The following is a 24,349-nucleotide window of genomic DNA, read 5'->3' as shown; positions in this document are numbered from 1 at the left end:
CTTCAGGGAATCATCAAGGATATGCATAGTGCCCTGGCTATATCAAAATGCAAAAAGAGGAAGTAATCAGTATGTCCAGCTATAGGCGGGTTAAATGCACCGTGGTACGTGATGAGCCCCACATAGGTGTTAAAACCAAACCTACGGAGCAATATGCAAGGGCATGGAAACACTCTCAACATGTGAAGTTTTTTAAAAAAAGTTAACGAAATGGCAGAGGCGGACGGGCCCCCTAACCTGGCTTACCGTGGGGTTTGGTGAGGCCTCGCACCGAGACTGGTTGGAGACACAGGAGTGCTGCTGGCTGCACCAGAAACAGGGCCACTGTGCCGACAGGCAGCTGGTACAGCTGGAAGACAAGGAGGCCCCTCAACTCCTGGTTCCCCACCCCTCACCTCATCCCTGTCCCAAGAACTGGAACCCAGAAGGCAGATCCCAGCACAGGGAAAGGTCTTTCTCATCATCGAAGCTGCGGGAAAGACAGGGTCTTTAAGGTAGTGAGCTGCCTGTACAAGAGGTATACAAAGCAGAGTCAAAAGAGATGGGGCCTTTAGGAGACTAAACTGAGTATAATCAAAGCACTTTGCCCTGTCCCACCTGGCTGTCCACAGAGGCCAGGCATCAGGCAGTATGCATTTATTGCAGAATGAATAAATGTGCTGGTGAATGAACAACTGAGGGGCCTGTCTACTCTATGATGCTATGATTTTCCTTCCCCGGGCCCCCTGAGAGCAAAGACCCTTCCTAGGGATGCGTTCTTCCCTCCACCACCTGGAGGCAAGCCCCCATGCCACTCACGCTGTGTGGGGGTACACTTGTGCAGTGCGGCTGCAGTCGTAGATGGTGAAATTGGCCTTGACGATGTTCCGCCCATTGACCCTCACAGACATCTCGACGGTCACGTGGTCTGGAATGGATGGGGAGCCAGGGAGAGGACATGGGGGCAGGGGATTGCCACCAACATCATAAGCTGTGACCTCTGGCCCCCTGCCATCCCCATGCCTGAGAGTCCACCGTTCTGCCCCTCCGGGGCTGTGCCAACAGCAGAGCGTGCTTACCCTGGTTGGGGGGGAAGGGTGGAAACCGGTCCCTCGGCAGGAGGTTGCAGTAGGCGATCTGGTGACCAAAGGCAGGGCCTGGGACCCGAGCCACAGTGTGGATGTTTTTCCCATAGTCACAGGCCATCTCCATGCCACTGAGGCTGGGCAGGCTGCCCGAGATCTGCAGGATCATGCCCTGGGGGCAAGGAACCCTCAGCTCTGGGGGCCCAGGCTACGCCCCTCACAGCCTGCCCCAGGGCTGTGCACCAACCCAAGATCTGGCCCTGCCTGAATGTCCCCTGGGGGAGGGGGTAGTGGTGGCCAGGACTCAGGGCTAGAGGACTATGCCCTACATGTGACCCTCTGAGCCTCAGTTTCACCAGCTGCAAAATGAAACATCATCTTACAGTGGTCAAGAAGGCTCTGCATGATCTGGCCCCCGTGACCTCTGACCCCATCTCCTAATACTCTCCAAAACAGCTGATCTTGTTTCTACCTCAGGGCCTTTGCACTGGCAGTTCCCTCCACCCAGACACTCTTTCCAGACGCTCACCCTGGCTCCCCTCCTGCATATTTTACCTGACCTGGCCTGAGATATCTGCACCCACAACTTGCTTCCCACCCCCATGCGCTTTTGTTTTCTCCACGGTACTTAGCATCACCTTCAGGTTTTATCTTGCCTATTCTCCTCCCTCACAAGCCTGGGGCTAGGGGTCTGTCTTGATCACTGATATGTCCCCAGAGTCTAGAGCTGTGCTTGGCACATAGTAGGTGTTCCATAATATTTGTTCAATGAATGAAATGACTGAATGAATGAGGGAAGGACTCTGTGATGTGTGATAATGGTGGGCCAGGGCAGAGGAGGCCCAGATGCCAAGCAGCTACAGGCCAGAGTCAGGCTGTCAGAGCCCCCCAGGGTGAAAGAAGAGGACCCCCATCCTCAGAGAAGTCACTGAGAGCCGGATGCACGAGCCCCAGACCTGTCTGAACCTCAGCTCCCACCCCTTGCCAGGGCCCAGAATCCCCCACCGCCAAGGCTGCCTGCCAGAGCCCTCCTGGCACAAGCCGGGGGTAGACCCAGCCCCCTGCACTGCAGGTTTATCTGTTTCTGAGAAGGAGAAATTTCAGTCTGGCACCTGGTGGTCCCTCCCCTCATCCCCTGTTCTGGAAAAAGGTGGGTGGGACTCATTGTCCTCCTAGCCTCCAACTGGTACCCTCCCTCCTGGGTCTCTGGAACCTGCCTCTTGAGTTTAGATTCCAGCCTACCACTCCCTAGCTGTGCAACCTGCAGCAAGTCATTTCACTGCTTGGTGCCTCAGTTTCCCCATCTGTAAAACGGGGATGTTAAAAGCATCTGCTTCATATGGTATGTGAGGCCTAACAGAGGTGGACGTCAAGCACAAAGCACGTGCCTGGCACTTACTAGTTGGTCAGGAAGGCCCAGTCATTGTCACTGTTCTCATTATTTGTCTTCAGGTCCTTGGGGCACCATGGGGGGGAGTCTCCACCTCTCGGGGCCTGGGTGCAGGGTGAAGGGAGGCTCCCTTCTGTGTCCCGAGTTGGGTCTTGCCTCCCCCAGGACTCACTGGGTACTCCTGGCGCACATCGATCTCGGCAGGCAGGACGGTCATGGCAGGACAGCGGCTGGGGCCCTCGCTGGCGCTGGTCCAGAAATGGTGCTGGCTGGAATTGGCACAGTCCTGCTGCAAGGTGCACCTGGGGCAGTACCATAGGGTCAGGACCGAGGTCGGCTCCTCCCACTCCCACAGCCCTCCGGCCCAGGTGTTGCTGGTCTCCAGCCTCACCGCGTCTCCAGGGCACACCAGCCGCAGTAGGCGTCCGCCGCACCCACACAGTCCCCACAGGTGGAGTGCACGTTGCAGGCGGCGACCTTCACCCTGGCCATCTGGGGGAAGAGGTGGGAGCCCAGCTCAGTGAGACTGCCAGCCTCTCCCTTGGGGAGGCAGTACGGTCAGCATGGTGAGGGCCATGAAAGGCTGGGGAAACTGAAGGTCAACACTCTAATGGGGGAACATGGGAGACAAGGCTTCCCTGAAGAGGCGAGGTCCGTGTTGGGAGGCGCAGGACAAGGTGGAGTTAGCAGATAAGGGGGATGGAGGAGGAGGGTGCTCCTGGCAGAGGAATAGCGTGTGCAAAGGCCAGGCAAGCAAGAGGGCTCAGCTGGTGCTGGGATGGCGTTGGGCTGGGGCTCTGGCCTCACCTGGTGGGATGTCATCAGATAAAGGTAACCGGAGTCTGCTGGGTCAAACTGCATGACATGGTGCACGGGCTCCCCGTAGGCCACAGTCACCACCCGCCTGCTCACCACCTGCATGCTCTCGTTCAGGTTGATCTGTTGGGGTAGTGGGCATCAGAGTGCTGGAGCCCATAGCAGGGGAGGCCAAACCCAGGGGACAACCTGAGCCAGGTCTGGGAGCTCCGCCTCCCCATCCTGTCTTGGACCCTTCAGGAGGGGTGGGAAATCACAGGTGTGCAGGAGAGGGCACTGGACCTGGCCTCGATGCTTCTGCCTTTGCTGTGCCCCCGCCAGGAGCTCCCTCTAGGCTCTTCTCCAGCATCCCGCCCTGTGAATCTGTGCAGGCTTTGCAGTTTACAAAACGTGCTCTGGGAGGCTGTTAGGCACCATGGCTAAGGGCAGGGGCTTGGGTTTGGATTCTGGCTTTGACACTGAGGAGCTCTACAACGTGTAAGTTGTACAAGCTGCCTCCCCTCTCTGAGACTGTTTCCTGAGTGAATGGGGCAGGTGAGCCATGAGCATTAAATAAGACACAGATCAGGCTGATGGGGCCAGGCCCAGGGAAGCTGCTAGGCTGCATGTCTCATTCCTCCCCCCATGCCCACTTCACGGAGGAGGAATCTGAGGTCGGGAGCAGCCGAGGGAGTTGACAAGAGGCACAAAGTGAAGAGATCACAAGGCTACAATGCAATACCAGGCCTGCCTGACCCCAGAGTCCAAGACTTAAGGCTGGGGGTGTGGAAGGTGCAGGGAGGAGGAAGACCAGGACTATTTGGGGCCTGGAAGCTTCTCTGGCTCTGAGGGACCCTCTGCGTGTCCTCCTGAGGACAACAATGCCGGTCAGAGCCCCACCAAACTGCTCTTTCTTGCCTGGCCCTGCCTGTTCCCAGCGTGCTGGTCTTGTCTGGGCTCTGCCAGGCCCCAGGCTAGGCATTTTGAGATGCAGCCAGTGGTCCGGACACCTCCTAGGCCAGTTCCTGCCCCAGCTTTCCTCCTGGGGCTCCCAAACCTTTCGTGGCTCCTTTCTGCTTATGGGATGAACCTGTTCTGGCACTTGAGGTCCTGGTGATCTAACCCGGACAACCCCAGCCTTATCTCCAGCCCCTCAACCCTGCTCACACATTCCAGCTTTCAGGCCTTTGCCTACGCTGTGCTCTTCTCTGAAATATTCCTTCCCGTTCCCCTTCTACCAATGCACGCATGAGGCCCAGAAGCCTGTACGTACCAAGTCAAAATTACCTTCTCCCTAGGCTTCCACGGGCTTTGTCCCAGACTGAGACACCCCTGTCCCAGGTGGCCTCCTGGCGGAGCCTTGTAGGGGCTCAGGCCACTGCCTGTACCCACCCCTATGTCCAGGCATCCAGTGGACACTCAATTCATTTCTACTCCTTCAATCATTTATTGAGCACCTACTGTGCCCCAGGGCCTGTGCTGGGTGTGGCGATTTAAGGCCCGAGCAGGGCAGGGTTGGCTAGAGACAGAGGCCACACTGTGCAGGGTGGTGGGTGAGAGGCTCCTGGCCGTGGCGGGGTGTGGGCTGTGGTCCAGCTCCCACTGCGTGAGTCTGGAGGGCAGTCATTTCCCTCTCAGAGCCTCAACGTCTTCATCTGTGGCAATGGAATCGTGCCTCTGCCTCCCTTGCAGGGGTGTGAGAATTAAGTGAGAGGATGCCCTTTAGGCTCTGGGTAGACAGTGGGTGCCTAACAACTGCAGCCTCCTGGGCGTTGAGGGTGGGGTTGGGGCCTGGCTCATGTTCCCAAGCCAGGACACTGAGGCTAGGAGGGAAGAAGAAATTGCCCCCAGGTCACAAAGCTGGAAGCGGCAGAGCCAGACTCCAAATGTGAGTATCTGACCCCAAAGCACGAGCTCCATTGGCGAGCCCCACCTCTGTGCTCTCCCCAGCCGCAGCAGTGGGGTCCTGGGACTCCACTCCCCATGCCCACCCAGCCCACAACATCTGCCCAGGCAGTGGGTTGGGGGAGCTTGGGTGATCGGATCTGAGCAGTTAGGCCGGGCCTGGTGCATGAATAGAGTGGTGGCGCTTAGCTGAGTCTCCCAACAGGGAGCAGGAGAGGTGGCTGGGTTGGGGGCAGGTCCAGGGCTGCACCTGGGGGTCTGGCCCAGGCTCCACCATGTCTGTCCTGCCCCAGAGCAGGGAAACCAGATTCTGTGCATCTCCTCCCAGCTCCAGGAATCTCAGGGCCACGGGCTAGGGTACAGTTAACTCCAGACACCAGTCACCCTGGGACAGGGTGGCTGGCAGGACTCAGGAGGAGAAATGAATGAGCATTCCTGCTTACCAGGCTGTGGTCTTACCTTGCCAAAGCCCCATAACAGCTTACAGCCCTTAATAGACAGGAAAACTGAGGCCTAGAGAGAGAATATGTGCTGCCCAAGGTCAAAGGGCCAGCAAATGGCAGAGCCCAGACATTTGAACTCAGACCCATACGGTTTCAAAGCCCCGGTCTTAGAGCCTGTGACAGAAGCACCCTCTCTGAGCCCTGGTTTCCCTCCTCTGTATAGACGCCACCTATATTATGAACAGTAGTGGCAAAAACAGACTTGCAAAATACTTTGTAAACTGTAAAGTGCTAGGTGAATGGGAGAAAACAAAGGGTCAGGCTGGACCTGTAGCAGCCCTGTGTACAGACTGACACTCAGCCAACCCCCAGGGGAGCCTCCCGCCCCCACCCCCTCCCTACCTTGAGGAGCCGCCCATTGACCGTGCCTAGGAAGACCGCTGTGTAGTTGTTGACGCTGGCCACGGCCACGGAGGTGAGGCCCGGGGCACGGAACACGGGCGTGGCCTTCAGGGGCTGCAGGATGGATAGCGGGTGCTGCAGGTGAGCAGCTCCACAGTCCAGCTGCTCCGGCTGGAGCTGGAAGAGGAATGGCACGTTAGATCCCAGCTCCAAAACCTTCTCCGGCTCCCTGCCCGCACAGCTGGCTGAGATCTTAGGCCCTGGCATCAGAGCTTTCAAGTCTTGTTCCTACTTTATATCCCCAGTGCTGGGTTGAGGCCCAAACACAAACAGGACCCCATCCCCAAGCCCAGGCCTGCCCTGACCTCGGTGTTGGTTACAGAGCTGTCCCAAGGAGATGATGTTCAACGTACGTGGGAACCAGCAGGCAAGGGAACAAGGTCAGGTTTGATTTTAAAGAGTCCAGGGAGGCCGGCCAGGGTGAGAGTTATACCCCTACACCCTTGGGGCTGCCTCTCCTGGCCAGGTACAGCTGAGAAACGCAGAGGAGTCCATACCAGATGACCAGAGGCCACCGTCAGCCTCAGCTTACCCGCTGGCACCTAAGAGGTGTCCCTCTTGCCTCGGCTGTTTTCCTACAGCCCCGGCTGGCTCTGTGTCTCCACAGCAACCATGGGCTTTGCTCCTGCCAGATGTCTGCTCTGACCCCAGGACCACCACCATCCCAAAGCCCCAGCAGCTTGCAGGACTCCAGGTGGAGGCCTCCCTAAACTGCAGCCTTTCTTTCCCTCCCCAAGCACCTATCCCCTCATCTGCCCACATTACAGGGGGACAAACAGGCTGGGTGTGTCTGAATGCACAGTCTGTGTCCACATCAGCCCAGCATCACCCACGCCCTCCAGCAGCAAATCAGCTGCAGCTCACAGGGCAGTTGTGAGAGGTGATCCCGTGTCCGGGCTGTTCCCTGAACTTGCTCCTACCTTCCCTCCCTTCTCCTGGGTCTTTGTATGTTCAAAGGTTCCTGGTGCAATTTGCACAAAAATAGAAAACAGGCCTCCAGGAAGTGACCCTGAGACAGTAAGTGCAACTCCGCAAAGACGCAGGCACAGGCGTGGCGCAGAGGAGTGAAAAGGAGACACAGATATGTCGGACGGGATTGAGTGCATCCATCACGGCGTATCATCCAGGACAGAAGTCCCCATCCCACAGTGACACCATCAGCGCATACTGATTACAAGAAAAGTCACAGGATGTCATGGGCCCATTTTAGTAAAACTGGTGCATAAGCAATAAATAGTCACAACAGTAGACATAATAACAGGCCGCATTTACTGGGAACTGACACTGTACCAGGGGTGCACTGACTCCCAGAAGCCTGGCAGCCTGGGGGCCCTATCTCATAGACAGGGAAACTGAGGCTCAGAGGGGAAAATGGCTAACTGCAATGTCACGCCCCCAGGGCTGACCCAGGTTGCAGACATGAGCCCGTGCCTCAGCTGCATTTGGACATCAGAGGCTCCGAGCAGGACTCAGGGAGGTCTCCGGAAGGCAGCGTTGGAACCATCTTTAGGGCAAAGCCTTAGAGATTTTTCTTTTTAAATTTCTTGTCTGTGCTTTTTGCAAGCGTAAGCCATCGATGATGTGCCTGCCTGGTTTTTGCACAAAGGCTCGGCTAGTTTTCAAAAGAAAGGACAGTGGGTCCTTCTGTGCTTAGGCAAATAAACACAGTTGCAGCCGGATGGGCTTCCAGGCTGGGGCCGTTTCCAGCATGTCCCTGGAGGCCAAGCCCTGAGCCCAGAGGTGTGACGGGCTGGGGATGCCCCGGACCAACATACAGGAGGGAATGGTCTTCCGGAGGATGACAGCAGGTGACCCAGGCAAGGCACTTCACCTCTGAGCCTCAGTTTACTCAACTATAAAATGGGTACATCCACAGCGTCTTCCGCTCAGAGGCTGGGGTGAATCATTCATTTTAAAGTGTTCGCGGGGCTGGGCGCAGTGGTTCACACCTGTAATCCCAGCACTTTGGGAGGCCGAGGTGGGCAGATCACGAGGTCAGAAGATTGAGACCATCCTGGCTAACACGGTGAAACCCCGTCTCCACTAAAAATACAAAAAATTAGCCGGGCGTGGTGGCGGGCGCCTGTAGTCCCAGCTACTCGGGAGGCTGAGGCCGGAGAATGGCGTGAACCCAGGAGGCAGAGCTTGCAGTGAGCCGAGATCTCACCACTGCACTCCAGCCTGGGCGATAGAGCGAGACTCCGTCTCAAAAAAATAAAAAAATAAAATATAAAGTGTTCGCACACACCGGGCGTGGTGGCATGTGCCTATAGCCCCAGCTACTCTGGAGGCTGAGGCTGGAGGATCACTTGAGTCTAGGAGTTCTGGGCTGTAGTGCGCTATGCTGATCGGGTGTCTGCACTAAGTTCGGCATCAATATGGTGACCTCCCGGGAGTGGGAGACCACTAGGTTGCCTAAGGAGGGGTGAACCGGCCCAGGTCGGTTAAAGCAGGTTAAAGTGTTTGCACAGTACATGGCCCACAGTAAGTGCCCAGAAAGTGTTAGCCAATAGTACTGTGTTTCAGACATGATTGCTGCTTATGTTATTATTATTAAGTAAAAGTTACCCATGTTCAACTGCTGATCAAAAAAGAAGAAAATTCAGGGCAAATCATGCCTACCTTAAAGCTTTTGAGCAGCCATCCTCTCACCTGGACAGCCCTCCCAGCCCTCTTCATCTTCCAAGACCACTCTTGCCTCCCACACTGACATTTCCTATCTGCTAACACAGCTGCCAAATGAGCCCTTTACAAATGCAAACCAGGTCTCCCCCAGTTCAAGCCCTCCCATGGTTTCCAGGATACTCAGAATAAATCCTAAATCCTAAATCCTCCCATGGGTCCCCTGATCTTCTAACTCCAACCCACACCCCCCTCGCCCTTGCTCCTTCACCCCAGCCACACTGGCCTCATTTCTGTGCCTCAAATATCACAAGTCCCTGCCTCAGGACCTCTGGCCTGGCCGCTCCCTCTGCCTGGGAAGCCATTCCCGAGAGTTGCATCATAGGCTCCTCCTCTCTCTCAGCACCAGCCCTGACCTACCCGACTCCATCCTGTGTGTGTTCCAGTTAGGGACAGCCCTGGAAGGTGGGTGCTGAGCGGTCTCCCCAGCTGCCCCAACCAGGCCGGGTCCCACCCCTCAGCAACCCTGCAGCTGCAGGGAAGAGGTGAGGTGGGCTCCTCACCACTGCAAGGGATGCTTTTCCTAGGGGCTAGGTAACTTTTTTCACGAATATGAATTACTTACATCATTTAAAAATAAGTTGTTTAAAATTAAAATTGTGAATCCCCCCTGCCACCAAGGGAACATAAGTTCTGGAAGGGGACACCAGGGAGGCCCCAGACGACACCTTTGGGCATACCCTGACATCCAGCCAGGGTGTGGTCCTGGGAAAAGGCGGACCAGGCGCCCAGCTCGGGGTGATCTATGTGCTAGGGCAGCAGGGAGGAGGGGAGCAGGGCAGGGGAGCTCGCTGGGAGCCGGCTTCCCCCACCCGCCCCGCCCCTGACTTTCACAAGCCATTAATTCTGCACCCAAGGAATTTTCTAAAAAGCCTTTCCCCCAGCTTTTTTTTTTTCCCTTATCCTAAAATAAAATTTTTTAAAAAAATTTTAAAGGAGAAGTAAGCTGTCGGCTGCTCCGAAGGATCCGTGCTCCAAGGGGGAAGCTGATTCCCCAGCTGCCAGGGGAAATCACAAGGCAAACCGGCTCAAAAACGGAAGCCCAGCCTGGCGGGAAGTGCCGCCCCTGCTGGGGGAGGGGGATGCAGGCCGGGGGAGGGGAACACGGGACTCGGGACCAGACGTCCTGAGCATGCTGGCCTCAGCTGAACCCGGTCTCCAGGGGCAGTTAGCCTCACAGGCCCAAAATACCCCCCGACCCCAGCACCATCCTCGTTCAAGGCTAATGAGCATGAGTCTTTCCAAACTCAAGTTCTCCTGAGAGCAGGGAAGGCTCGGTTATCCCAGCAGCGCCCTTCAAGTCACAGGGCCATCTTTCCCTCACACAAAGCTGGTCAGACCCTCCCCACCTACAAACCGGCTCCCGGTTGTCCTTGGGATCAAGCCCCAGCTCTCCAGCCTCGCATTCAAGGCCTTTGTGCCCCAGCTCCTGCCAGCTCCCAGGCCTCCAGTCTCGCTGCTCCCTCTGCCCCACCCGCTGTGCCCACCACATCAGTCTCGGCAGGTCCTGGAACATGCCCACACCTCACACCTGGGGCTCTTGTGCCATTGTAAATGTCCCCTCAGCAGCCAACGCCTGTCCCATGCCTCTGAGCCATTCGAACTCCCCTTGGCACTTCAGCGCCCCGTGTCTGGACCCATGCTCTTCCCTCTCCAGGCATGCCCAGATGGCCGGTTTTCAAGATGTGGCTCAGCCCCCCAACTCCTGTGATGGCGCTGTGCTGGTCACCACTCCCACACTTCCCATGGTAGCACATGCATGACATTCTCCAGCATGGAGCCTGTGCTCTGGAGGGAATGTTTACAAAAGAAAGGAACCTAATTTTGACTAAAGTGTGAGTGACTGTATTCAGCTGCTTTCTGTCTAAGTGGAGTGATTGAGAGCAACACAGCCATGCTGGGTGCTGGAGAACTGAGGGAAACGTATGCCTACTCTGCATGTGGCAACAAAGGGAGGAGGGTATTCAGGTCCAGGCAACACTAGCTGCTAGCTTCAGTTCCTGTAAAAACCTCACTTTATCCCTCTCTCACATGGGATGAGCAACCACTGCTGGTCTTGGCCCTGTTTTGAGAGCAGGATGCGCCCTCCCCCTCCAGCTGGCTCCCTCCTGGGGCCAAAGCTCTGCTCTGCCCACTCTCCCATTAAAACTCTGACATATTGATTTTACTACCAGCTGTAATTGTGTTGACTTTCTCTCCCCAGGAAGCCAGTTGGAAGGACAGTTTCAAGAGCCTGGCTTCTCAGGCCTCACATCCTGCCACAGACCCACCGCAGGTGGCACTATGAAAAGGATGCGGCATTAACAGTGGGTGCTGTGGCAGGTTGCAAAATCCAGCGGTTCCGTCCCAGGTACAGACTACAAGGCTACTATACTGGCTGTGGAGGCTTTGCGCTTGAGAAGTGAGGGCACCTTCCTGCCTCAAGTGTTTGACTGTTTATGATCCTGGGAAAGTCAGATTTCCTTGCCACAGAGCTGAAATTAGCCGCAGAGCTGAAAGCACACGATCACTTTGGGGTATTAAGACTGCAGGGTGGGCCAGGCGCACAATGGCTCACGCCTGTAATCCCAGCAATTTGGGAGGCGGAGGTGGAAGGATCGCCTGAAGCCTGAAGGTCAAGGCTGCAATGAGGTATAATTTCACCACTGCACTCCAGTCTGGGTGACAGAGACCCTGTCTCAAAAAAATAAAAGTAAAAAGACTGCAAGGTGACCGTAGCTCAATACATCCTGGCCGGGGATTGGGCTGTCTGGACCCCCCAACTCCTCCTCCCAAAGCTGAGCTCCTTCCCATTCATCCTTTGCGGCAGCCAAAGAGAGCTTTTAAAATTGCAAAGCGCTTGACGCAACGTGGGCTCCTGGAAAAGAAAGCAGACCTTCGCGGAGTGCAGTCTGGAGTTTAGTTGGGAGTAAAGAACAAATGTTGGCTTCTTAGTTTTGACAAATGCACCACGGTAATGGTAAGATGTTAGCAATGGGAGAAACTAGGGGACGGGTATACAGGAACTGTCTGTACTATCTTTGTAACTTTCCTGAAAATCTAAAATTATTCCAAAGTAAAAAAGTTTATTTTGTAAAAAAAAAAAAAAAAAACGCACAAAGCAGGTCACATCTCCTGTGCAGCTCAACAGCTTCCCATGGTTCCCTAGTGCTGTCAACGCAAATCCAAACTTTGCTCCTGGGCCCCTAAAGCCCCACTCAATCTGGCCCTGACCTCTGTGGCCTCTCTCAGCCCCCGTCCCTGCCAACTCCTCCCTTAGCTTGGACAGCCCAGATAGGGCCAGTCCTCCTGGGCTCCCCTGAGTGGAGCCCATGTGGCATGGGCTCAGTGGTGGCCCATGGACTGTGTCCAGTCTCAGTCCAGCAGCCCAGCCGCACACAGCCAGGCCAGAGTATGAAGCCACACCTGTGACTCCCAGACCCCAGCTCCTTCCACTTCAGCACGCGCTGCCTCTCAGAACACTGTGCAAGCTGACACCTCCGCTGAGAGTAAACTGAGGCAAGGAATGAGCCACGTGCCCACTGTGTGCCAGCCCTGGGAGGGGCAGGACAGACTCGGTCCTGGGTGGCCTCTGGCAGCAGCCCCCATGCCAGGGAGGAAACCACCTGCTGCTGAGAAAGGAAATACCAGCGCCTTCAGGGGTGACCAAGAGGCTTCCTGGAGGGGCCGTGGGGAGAAGATGGCCAACCAGGCCTAGCACCATGGTCAGGAAGCCTGGCCTTAGCCACAGAGGAAAAGCAGCCTGGAGGAGCATGTCGGGGAAACCAAGGCACAGAGAGGAGCAGAGACTTCAAACGGCAAAGGACACAGCAGCTCCGGCAGACCCTTTGGGGAGGCCTGCCTTGGTTTCCCTGACCCCTCTGGAGGAGATGGGTCACCCAGCTCCAGGGCTCTGAGGTTATTCAGGCCAGCTGGACACCATCTGGAAGGGATGGAGCCAGCCAGTCAGGCTGCCCTGAGGACCGCCACACAACCTGGGCATGATCTGCCCACCCGCCCCCAAACAAGCGGAAGAACAAGCCTGGAAGGCCAAGCCCTAGGCTTAGGTCACAGGACTGGCTGGATTAAGGACCTACTGTGTGACAGACACTACAGCTACTGGGGGCACCTTATAGCGCGCGCGCACACACACGCGCGCGCACACACACACACACACACACACACTCTCTTGCTGTGTACCCATTTTACAGATGAGAAAACTGAGGCTCATGACTGCTAAGTCTCACAGCTCTGACCTCACTGTGGGATGCACCATCCCCTCTGAACCTCAGCCTCCACATCTGTAAAATGAGACAGCAACAGCACCCACCACCTGGGGCTTATGGAAGGACTGAGCTCATAGGCGCCTTCAATGCTAAGCACTGTAGGTGCTCAATAAATGTTCCCAATTATCTACGCAGGCCACAGAGCAGAGGCTCGGGAGCTCCCGAGGACAGGGACAAGCCACTCCACCGCTTCCTGAAGTCAAAGCATCCGAGGCTGGATTGGCCACACCGCCCTCACCAAGGACGTAGTAGTGGGAGCTCTGGCCTCGGCCTGTCTGCCCTGGCGCCTGGGAACCACCGCCACAGTCGCTGACTCAAGCAGCCATTGTTTAGTTAGCTGGACACAGCCCCCAGACACCCAGCTCCCCCTTCTTGAAGCTGTTTCTCATTCCGGCCCAGCCTGGCCCCATTTCCAGCTCCCCGCCCCCTGAGTCCCAGAGGAGCACAGAGTGGGATGGGCAGGCAGCGGCTCTTCCCTGGCCCAGGGAAAAGGCTTCCCTCCCCCCAGCAGGAGGGGCAGAGCACGAAGCCAGTCTCTCCAAGCCCTGGAACAGTTTCCCTCCCAGCTTCCTCCCCTGAAGGGACTCCAGTCCAAGAGCCAAGAAATAGCTGCCTCTCCAGGGAACACTGGCACTTCCCTCCTGGGGTTGGGAGGTCTTGGAGGTTCGATCTCACACCCTCCTCCCCAGCCCCTGGTCTCCTGCGGGTCCAGCTTGTATGCCTGGCCGCAGGCTGTGCTCTGCAGCAGGACTCTACCGCTGGTCCCAGAGTCATCGCACGACCGCTGTGGACACGGCCAAGAAGGCAGGGCTGCTTGCAGCCTTGCGCAAACATCTCCGGGCTGGATTCCATGTGCTGGGGACACAGAGGTGACAATGGGGCCCTCTCTCCAGCTGCCCACATCCCAGCTCAGAGGCCCAGCCCCAGGATGGGGAGGGACAGCTTTATCACAGTAACAGTAGAGTGACAGTAGCAAGCAGCTGTGTGCAGTCTGCTTTGTGCTGAAACCTCTTTCTGTATTATCTCATTCAACCCTCATCACACCCTGAAAGAGCTGATGCTGCTTTACAGTAAAGGAAACTGAGGCACAAGAGTTGAAGTGATTTGCCCAGGGGCACATAGCCGGAACGGCTAGATGCAAGCCTCCAGTGCAGGCCAGCAGGCTCCATACCCCTGCCCTTAACCACAGCCTCCCCACCCGCCGCTCTGCCGGGAGTCACCAATGGCTGCTGGGAAATCAGCTGCTTGGAGCTGGAAAAACCCTGGGTTTCGAGCTGGGGAAACTGAGGCCCATCAAGGTGATGGCCACTTCTAGAGAGCTCAGTCACCTCACAGAGAGTGGGCAGAGGCTGGAGAAGGGCACAGGCAAGAGGGTTTGGCCACTTTCCTGGGCCTGGCCTCCACTCCAAGGCTTTTGCCGGCGCCCACTCCCCCCGCCCCCATTATTTACCCATCAGAGCATAAAGTGCTACGTGATTAACGCCCCACTGGGGCCTTGCCGGGCCCCGTAATGGAGCTGCGAGTTTCCCTCCCCCTCTAGTGCATGATTTATCAAGTTTCAGGGTAAAGGACGGTGGACTGGGCGGGGAGGGCCCCCGCTGGTGCTGGCCCCCAGATCTTGACTGCATCGAGTATCAGCTGAGCAGGGCGGAGCAGGGCCCCTGCCACTGGACGCCTGTCTGGGCAGCCTGTTTGGTTTGGTCCTGGCTCAAACATGGCCTTTGGAAAGAAGAAAACGGCTGCACTCGGCGGGCAGTGAGGATCCAAGTCCACGTGGCTGGCACTCAGAGACTTTCTGGGCCTGTCCCTACTCGGGAACCGGCTGGTTTCCATGGCAATCCCCACATGGCTGTCAGAGCTGGAGAGGCCCTCGGGAGTCACCTGGTCCAGACACAGTGGGGACTGCGGGTGAGCGCCTGTGCCTCCAGATCCTGCCAGTACCTGGCAGGGCCAATACGGACCAGCAGCCACAGGGTCCCTTCTGGAACCAGATCGGCCATGTCTCTCCTTTCCCCAAAGCCCTGCTGGCTCCCCACAGCCCACAGGACAGCATCCAAGTCCTCAGCCTGCAGGCAAGGCCCAGCACACTCTCAGCTTCCCCTAGGCCTGCTACCCAAGCCACATTCCAACATCTCTGAGCCTTTGCCCCCACCGTGTCCTCTGCCTGGAATGTCTTCCCCAGCCCCATCTGTCAAGTGCTGCTCCAACCTCCCCTCCTCCGGGAAGCCCTCCCGCACTCCTCTGATGAGCTAGTCAGCGTGCAGCACCTGTCTGTTGTCATGCCCTCCTCCCTCGCCATTCTTGGGGCTCCTGGAGAGTGTCCGATTTGTCCCTCTTGGGAGCTGTCCTATAACAAGCTGAGCCTCCTCCCATACTCACACACTCTAGAGAGCCTGGACGAGCGCGATGTTACCAAGGAGGTGCTGGCCTCTGGTGTGTGAAGGTGGATATAGCTACAGGCCCAGTAGCAGGAGTCCACACCAGGGGGTCGTCCCAACCCCAGCCCAGGACCATGATGGGCGCTGGGGCTGGGCAGCTCTGCAGGCCACCCTGAAAGGCCCTCACTGCTTCTCACAGGGGCCTCGGCGGGGGCAGAAGTTCCCTGGGTCTCAGTTTCCTCATCTTTAAAATGGGCCCATTCACCCCTTCCAACACCCTCTGGTTCACACCTCTTCGGTCAAAGTTTTTGGAGGAATGAGGGATCACAGGCGCTGCAGCCAGAAGCCTGCTCCACCTGGAGCACCACAGTCACCCACCACAGTGCGACCTCAGGCAAGATGCTTAACCCTTCTGGGCCTCTGCTTCCTCTTCTGTAGACTGGGGATAACACTCATTTCATTCAACTTCGGGGGGATTAAAAGATATGTAAAGTGCTCTGCAAAGGGCCAACACAGAGAAAGTTCTCAAGCAACAACCACAGTAGCTATGACATGACGGGGCAGCTCTGATGTCAGAGGGAAGGCTTCCTTGCCACTTCATGGCCCAACTCCAGAGTCGAAGAATGGAGGCCCAGGAAGGGGAAGGGACCACTCTCTCCCGGGGCTCCTGCCCTCCCGCTCCTGTACCAGTACACGCCATGTGCCTTTGTTCATGGCAGCAACCAGGACATGGAACCCAGCTGGTTTCCTTAATCTCCATGGAGACCGGGAGTCACAGGCGGGTGAAGCGGACTTTGCAGAGGGCGTTTCTGCAGGGCCCCAGGCAGCATGGCCCTTGATGAATGCCGCCAGGCCACCCCAGTCTTCCCTGCACTGAGCCCACTTTACAGATGGGGAAATGGAGGCTCCGAGAAGGGATAGGACTTTCCACAGCCAGGAAGGGGCAGAGGCAGGATTTGAATCTGGGAAGTTGGCCCCAGGGTCCTGCACTCACCTAGCACTGTGCGCCTGCCTGGCTGTGGAAGGCCTTACTGTGGGCATATCCAGGGCGCTGACAGATCCTCCACTCACCCTCCTGGGTGGACCATCATTCACCCTGACCATTGAACCCACATCTCTCATTTGCACACCCAAAGGGCCAGGGGCTCACTCCTTCCAGAGGCCAATGATCGCATTTTCAGACAAATGCAACTAGATGTTCCCTGCCTCCCCCGACTTCCTCAGGAGGCTGTGTCAGCCCCTACCCTCAGTGTGTGGCCTGGCCTCTGCAGATGCCCCAGCCAGCCTGAGTCACTGCTGTCACAATGGGCCCTGCCTGAATCTCTATGGCTCAGCCGGAGGGGGAACTGCAGAATTCCCCGCCACAGAGAGCTCCCAGCTCACCAGCCACCCGGAAGCGGACTCCTGCTTCTATCTGCGGATCCAGACCCCCACTCCCCAGCTGTGTGAGCCAGGGCAAGTCACTTCCTCTCTCTGGGCCTCAGTTTCCCCTTCTGTAAGCTGGGGATGATGATGATGCACTGTCTGCCTGACCAGGGGAGGGGCAGCCATGAGGTCAACCACGTAGGTGCTTGTAAAAGCCCTGCAGAGTGTGAGCTCGGCGGCGGTTTTTATTCACTCCAGGGAGCCCACAGGCCTCTTGCCCTCAACACAGTGCTGCACCGGACTCCTCAGCCCGGGCACTAGAGCCCACTTTCTCCATCTCAGCCTCTATGCTGCGGCTGGGACAGCACCCGACGCACCCTCACTGAGCCCGTGTCTCACTCACCCATGCCTGCCTTCAGGCCTTATTTGATCTCATCTCCTTCAAGGCCCGGACCCTCCCTCCTCTGAGCCATTTTTTTATGTCCACTGAGGCCAATTTTTTCTGGTGTCTTTTCTCCCTCTTGATACTAATACCTGTGCCTGCCATTTCCTGGGCACTGCATGTGAGATTTTATTTTATGTATTTATTTTTTATTATGGGCAGCTCCTAAGCCAGAGTAGGCTGAGAGAGCCACCCCTGAGATTTTAATCTACCCACATGCTAGGAGGGAGGCATAAGACCTGTTTTATAATGAGAAAGAATGAGGCCCACAGAGGGTAAATGACTGGCCCTGGCACTCACAGCTTATAGGCTGTATGCCCACGTACATACTGGGGGTCGCGATATTCTCAGGGCTGGGAGGGATGTCTCCTGGTCCAAGCCCTATCTGTGTCTCCAGGCCAGTCATCTCAGCCAACCCTCCTAGAACCCCCTCTCCTAAATCCTGACAAGTGTCTCTGCTTGCACCCTTGGTCACTGGGAGCTCACTCCCAGCCCCCAGCCCAAACCCAAATGTAAAGCCCATCTTGGAAGCTCTCTCTCCCTCCGCCCCCACCTGGCATCTCAGCCCCTAAATTGGTGCAAAAAAAATGCCTTCTTGACGACGTGCACCCACCCACCGCATGCCAGTTTAAAACTGCCTGATTTTTTTTTTCCACCTTTACTATAAAAAGACACCTTGAAAATGCTGCACTGACATTTGCCTGTTGGTATTCCTTTTGTTTTAAAAATACAAATATTACGGTCATTCATAGGTTGGGGAGAAAGACTTGGGAAAGGAAGGTAGACTCAGCCTGCCCCACCTTGCTGGGTGACCCTGTGCCTCAGTTTCCCCGACCAGTGGCACTCAACAACTTCCCAACTGGCTTGCACTCCAAACAGGCTGTGATTTGAGGAAAGGGATCCAAGCTCCACGAAATGGAGGCGAATTTCTTCACTCCCTTTCTCTCAAAATATCTTAACTGCCCCAAATACATTGAAAACAATCAGGGACAAAGTTGGGGACTTCTGAGGGCTGCAGGGACTGAGGTTCTCTATCTCTGGCCGCACACTTCAGCGGCTTCTCCCTTTGGGTTCTCAGGAAGAAGGCGAAGGGCAGAGGGCAAGTCCTGCCAGCTGGGAACCCAGACTGTGGGAGGCCATCCTGACCCAGGCTCTGGAGTTGTGGGCGGCTCGAGGGATTCCTGCCAGGCCCCAGGGTTCTTCATGAGACCCTCAAGCAGGAGCGAGAGGCTGGGTTTCCAAAGGCCTGGATGAGCTGCCTCACTTGCAGGTCATTCGGCCCTGGGGTCCTGCCCCGCGTGTAGCCCCACCCAAGCCACCTAGTGCCAGTGCCAGAGAAATCTGGCCAGATGGGACCAGGAGAAAAAAAGGATTCTAGGCCCCTGGTGCTCCCCAGACCAAACTCATCCTCTTCCCCAGAGGTACCACATCACATGCCCCATCCCATGGGCACCAACATTTATCCTGTTGCTGAGCCTGACTTTGGGCAACTTTCTGCTCCTCCATCCCATCACTCCCCACCGCTGGGGCTGCATCCCAGCCCCCAAATCTGTCCAGAGCTCACCTGCCACCCTCCAAGCCCTCAGCATTGCTGCAGACCAGGCCAGCCGTGTCTCCAGAGAACAAGGCCGGCCCCATCTCCCCACTGCCATCTGGCACCCACCACAGAGCCTGGCACACAGTAAGTGCTCAAGGTATATTTGTGACTGAGTGAAGGAATCCATTCCTGGGAGGCAGCTTCAGCCTCCCAACCCCTCTCCCTCCTCCACTGCTCCTTCTCACCCGCTACCTAGGGGCTTTCTAAAATAATATTTAGAAGAATTGCAGTCATTGCAAACAGGTGCCAGGTACATAAATGATCTCATTTAATACCCCCAATAGCCCTCAGAGGCAGGTATTCATGAGCATTCCTCTTCTGCAGCAGGGAGACTCAGGTGCCCGCTGAGACCACGCCACTCCTCCGGCTAAAACCCTTCACGGCTCCCAGGGCTCCAGGAAAAAGTCCAGGCTCCCCAGGACAGTCTCCCCGGGCCTCCCTGGCCTTTGTGTCATGTGCTTCCCACTCTACTCACCGGGCCACGCAGACCCCCTCAAGCCCGCTTGCCCGTCCTACCTCTAGGCCTTCGCACAGGCTGCTCCCTTAGCCTGGACCCCTTTCGTCTTCTCCGGCCTCACCTGGCTGCCTCCCGTTCCTCTGCCCCCTCCACTGTGCTCCCTCCACCCTCATTCTCCCTTTGCAGCACACATTGCCCTGTGTATAAGTGCCTGGTCACACATCTGTCCTCGGCTCACCTGCCCAGCCCATAAGAGTAGAAACAAAGTGAGTTGCCATTGGTTCCCCAGGGCACAGCATGGGGCTGGGCTCACAACAGAGTTACTAAATGTCTATGGGGCTAGAAGTAGGAGATGGTGGGGTTTTTACGGCTGCAGAACAAGCCAGATTAGGTGACTGCTCTCCAGGACCAAGCAGAGACTGTGCTAATAATGTCCCCCAGAGTAATAACAAGAAGAGCTGCCATCTGCTTAGTGCTTGCTGTGTACTGGGTACACTCAGCTGCATTTATCAATTCATTTAGTCCTTAAAACAATGCTTTGGGATAAGGGTTGCTTTTACTGTCCCCACTTCACAGATGAAGAAACTGAGGCCCAGAGAGGTTAAGTTCCTTGGCCAAGGTCACACAGCTGGGAAGTGACAAAGTGGGACTTGAACCCAAGCAGCCTGATGCAAAGTCTAGGTTCTGAATCTGTCCCTGTGTAGCTGGCAACAGCCTGGAGCAAGAATAATCATCCCTCCCCCACCCCTGCCCATGCTAGAGGCCCAGAACGGGGACCTTGAGCACCTCTGGGAGATACCACCAAGTGGCACTGGCCTGTGCCCACAGCGGGCACGGGGAAGAAGAGAAGGGTGTGGAAAACAGGGAGGGTGACCAAGGAAGGCCGCAGCCGGAATCTGTGGCCTTGGGGTGGGGAAGAGGCCCTTGGCCACTCTGTCCTGGGGTTGTGTCCCTGGAGAGGCCCTGTCCCCTTAGGTAGAGAAGCCCCAGCCCCCCTCAGCTGGGTGAGTCACTGCACCGAGGGACCAGACCGTGGGAACCAGAACAGTTCTTGCCAGAGGGGGAGGGAACCCTGGGCTGGCCTGAGGAATCCCACAGATCAGCTCACACCAAAGGGCCCGGACACAGGGCCTGAAACTACTGGAGGAAGGCCCTCAGCCCACAGGACACTTCTCTCCGTGCAGCGACTCCCCACTGAGACCCCCAGTGCCAAACACAGGTGCTTGGGAGATGAAGCTCTGGGGCGGAGATGGTGGATGAACCAACCATGGCACTGGGCAAGCAGCCCCACCACCCATGGACTGTCTGCTCTGCTCACCCACTGTGACCTTTACTTTCAGGGTGGCCAGCCAGATGGTGGGCAGTCATGGGAGCCCGACCTCGACCTCAGAAGAAGGAATCTGCATTTTCTCAAAGCCCCAGTGTTGGGCCCACCCACAGGAGAATGGTTAATCTCATGAAATTCTTGTCACAGCCACGGAGAAGGGACAGGGTGGGGCCCCAAGAAAGGCTCGGGATCACCACGAGAAGGCTGAGTTCTGAATTTTGCTGATGGAGATGCAGCTTCCTAAGGGAATGGCAGGCAGTGGAGCTGAAGCGGGCTCCCCAGACTCAGATGGGTGGAGGGTGTGGGAAAGGCCCCAGTGTCATTCTGGAGCCTCATTCCTCAAGGTGAACCATGGGGATGAACTGACTCGGCTCCCAAAGCCAGTGTGAGGAGCAATCCCTTGCCATGAACTTCCTTTAGGGGAACCATACCAAGTCCCCTCCCATACCCTTGTCATGTCAACACACATGCTGATCCTCTCAACCTGGCCCGCCTTGCTACTGTCCAACCCAGCCTCAGACACCTGGGCCCCATACCCGCCTGGACTCCTCCTCATTCCCCACTGAGCCCCACGGCCCTCTCCTGCCCCCAAAACACCCCTGTTCACATCCCTCCATTCTCCTGGCCCTGGCATCTGCCCACCCCAGCTGCCTGGGACTCCCCCAAAACACACACACTCTAAGATCCAAGTCCAGAAGGCAGCAAAGGCTGGACGTTTAAAACATAGATGCTGAGGCCAGACAGGCTGGATTCAAATCCACCTCTACTAGTGCCCAACTGTGTGATCCTCAGCAAGTTACTTAATCTCTCTGCACCTGTTTCTTCATCTGTAAAATGTGATGAGAATAGAGGCTACCTGAGAGGGTTGTTCTGAGAACTGGGAATTGTGACATATGATACCCCTGGCTGGCACTCCACAAGTGCTTTTGTTTACCCCAGACTCCCACACCTGGTACATACTAGGTGCTCAGGAAATAGTTGCAGAATAGGTGAATAAAAGTTGGCCTCAGGCACACACCTGTTTGCCAACCATGCGGCCTTCTCAGAGTACCGACTCAAGCCCGAATACCTGCGTCCCCTGCCACGCACGTCCCACTGCACACCCAGTTCTGTCCTGTTGTACCAGTGTCTCTGCAGTACACCTATCTGCCCTATGCGTCTTCAGGCCCCAGCTTGCTGGCACACAAGTCCATGCAGACATCTGCAGGGCCCTGTGTGCCTCCTTGCACACCTGCCACACCCATGCAGGCATCACCAACGTGCAATGGTAGCTCTGACAGGCTCACCCTGTGGCCCCAGAACACACATTTGGTCAGGTATGCAGTCAATTACTGCGCCCTCAGCATGCATCTGTGACCCCCACGTGCACACCTGAGCTTTATGCGCACCTGGGTACCTGTGGTAACTTGGACCCCTCCCAGTACGCCTAGGTATGCGCGCCCGTGAGCCAGCACTCACTTGAGTCCCTGCACTTGCCCACCTGGGCCATACAGGCGCCGGCAGTACTCCTCTGGGGACACCTGTATTCTTTCGTGCACACCTGGGTTCCCCGTACATCTGGGTCTCTGCGCGCTCCCACCTGTGACCCGCTCAGCTCACGACTCACTCGGTTCCCGCCGCCACCCCCGCCGCCGCCCGCGCTGCCGCCGCCCGGGTGTACCTGGATGTTGCGCTTGCGCTCGCAGGCCGGCCCGGTGCCCTGCACCACGCTGTCGAGCACCGCCACCACGTCGGGCGCCGGTTCCACGAAGCAGGCGGTGCGCGCAGCGCGGATGGCAGCTCGCACGTCAGCAAAGCGGAAGGCGCAGAGTGCGGCCGGAGCTGCGCGGGCCGCGGGGGACCCCTGGGGCCGTTCGAAGACAGCAAAGAGCCGCTCCCGGGCTGGAAAGACCGACACCAGGCGGCTGTAGAGGTCGCCGCGGCCCGCGCCTCCCGCGCACTGCAAGCCCAGCTGGATGTAGGACTCGGTGAGCTTCTTGGCGTCGCTGCCGGCGCCGTGGGGCAGGCAGATGCGCGCCAGCAGGCTCCGCGCTTGGCTCTCCTTGTCGCCCGCGCGCGCCTCGCTGTTGAGCGCCAGGTACGCGTAGGGCTGTGCGCCCGGCGGCGGGTCGGGCGGGTGCAGGAAAGCGCTCACGAAGCCCAGCTTGTGCTGCTCCTTGGCGCCCTGCTTGATCTTGAGGATGTTGTCGTCGGAGGGGTTGAGGTCGAAGGTGAAGAGCTTGGCCAGGTCGCCGCGCGCGTCCAGGGAACGGATGGCGATCTCGGGCGTGTTCTCGAAGCGGTGGTCCTCCAGGCTGCGGTTGCGCGGGAAGAAGGAGCTGCCGTAACCGGTGTACGTGGCGCCCACCAGCAGGCGGCTGCCCCCCGCGCCCGCGGCGGGAGGCAGCACCAACCCCACGGTGGACGCGTTCGGGTGGTTGGCCGCCACGTTCAGCATGCTGGGGAACACCGTGACGGGCTCCGCGGGCGGCGCGGCGGGCGGGAAGCGCACGGCCACGGCCGAGATGTTGCCCCGGCGCCGCAGCTGGCAGAAGCCCTGGTAGATGGACCCGCACACGACCACCAGGCCCTGGCCGGGGTCCAGCTGCAGGATCTTGTTGTAGTTGTCCGTGAGGCGCCGCGGGTGCTCGCACGAGGCCTGCGGCAGCTGCGGAGCGTGACACAGCGGGCTGTCGGGCACCGGGCCGACGGCCGCTTCGGCCTCCAGGCTCAGGTTGGCGCCCGACAGCTGATAGAGGCGGTTGACGGCAGCCAGGTACACCGTCCCCGCCGCGCCGTCCAGGGCGAAGTTGTTGGTGGGCGTGGGCGAGGGGAACCGACGCTGGATCTCCAGGGCGCCGGCCCGCGCCGCCCCCAGGAGCAGCAGCAACAGCAGCGGCACCGGGTACTGCGGCGGCGTCGGGAACGGCTGGGGGCTGGCGGCGGCGGCCCGGGCGCTAAGGGGTGCGCCGCCCGCGGCGCGAGGAGCCATCCGGGCGTGCGCGGGCTGCGCGGCGCGGCGAGTGCATGGGGCGCGGCGCGGCCAGGAACCGGGAGCCCGGAGGCGGCGGGAGGCGGGGGGCGGGCCCGGGCCGCGAGGCGCTTCCTGCCCGCGCCAGCCGCCCCCGGCCCCGGCGCCCGGGCCCGGCTCAACCTCGCCGCGCAGCCCGGGGGCGGGGCGGGGGCGGCTACGCTGCGGACACGCCCTCACTCCCCGTCCCGGCCCCGCCCCGCCCCGGGGACCCCCGCCTGTCCCTGGCCGTCCCGGGCCCCGCCCCGCCGCCCGCGGGTCCCGCCGCCCGCGCCCTCTAGGACCCGCCCGCGGCCCCAGGGTCCCTCCCCGTAGCCGCCGCCGCCGTCGCTCGCTCTCCTCGCTATTTCCTCCCACTTGGCCGCTTGGCCTTCCTCGCCCGCTCCTGTTTTCTCTTTCCGCCCTCTCCCCCACCCCGTCTCTCCCTCTCTCTGCGTTTCTCGTTTTCTGTGTCTCTGCGTCTCTGTCCCCACCCCAAACTCCGCGCGTGTGGCGCTTCTCCGGGTTCTGCCTCTGCTGCTTCTCCCTCCGACTCCGCTTCGCTCTCCAGTCCCTGGCAGCCCCGCCCCCGGCCCTCTCTAGTTTCCTTCTCTCTCCTGCTCCGCTTTTCTGTCCCTGACGCTCGCTCCCTCTCTCCGTGGCTCCCTCTGCCTCCCTCTCGGACGCTCCGTCCCTCTCCCGGTCCCTCTGAGCTCCCCATTCCTTCTCCCTCTGCCTTCCCGAACCCTGTGTCGCCCCTCCACACTCAGCCTCCCTCCACCACCTTT

At 58.1% G+C, this 24,349-nt stretch overlaps 1 protein-coding gene across 2 annotated transcripts in view; it reads right to left on the bottom strand.

The window, feature by feature from the left end:
* Nucleotides 1-23,580, bottom strand: part of PLXND1 (plexin D1) — a 51,954-nt gene extending 28,374 nt beyond the window's left edge. The window contains exons 1-8 of one of the 2 annotated variants that reach the window (XM_028844494.2): nt 22,233-23,580; nt 6,000-6,176; nt 3,262-3,393; nt 2,846-2,946; nt 2,627-2,756; nt 1,059-1,236; nt 799-907; nt 247-349 (exon numbers count right to left, since the gene is read on the bottom strand). In XM_028844494.2, coding sequence (XP_028700327.2) covers nt 247-349; nt 799-907; nt 1,059-1,236; nt 2,627-2,756; nt 2,846-2,946; nt 3,262-3,393; nt 6,000-6,176; nt 22,233-23,543 — 2,241 coding nt within the window. In that variant the 5' untranslated portion in view covers nt 23,544-23,580. The remainder of the gene's footprint in view (nt 1-246; nt 350-798; nt 908-1,058; nt 1,237-2,626; nt 2,757-2,845; nt 2,947-3,261; nt 3,394-5,999; nt 6,177-22,232) is intronic. The other variant, XM_077993546.1, reaches the window with a different exon arrangement.
* Between the last annotated feature and the right edge of the window lie 769 nt (nt 23,581-24,349).

Source organism: Macaca mulatta, chromosome 2 (assembly GCF_049350105.2).
Source record: "Macaca mulatta isolate MMU2019108-1 chromosome 2, T2T-MMU8v2.0, whole genome shotgun sequence".
In the NCBI taxonomy this organism is placed as follows: Eukaryota; Metazoa; Chordata; class Mammalia; order Primates; family Cercopithecidae; genus Macaca; species Macaca mulatta.
Note: the sequence above shows the minus strand (reverse complement) of the source record. Positions and strands in the feature narration are given on the sequence as shown.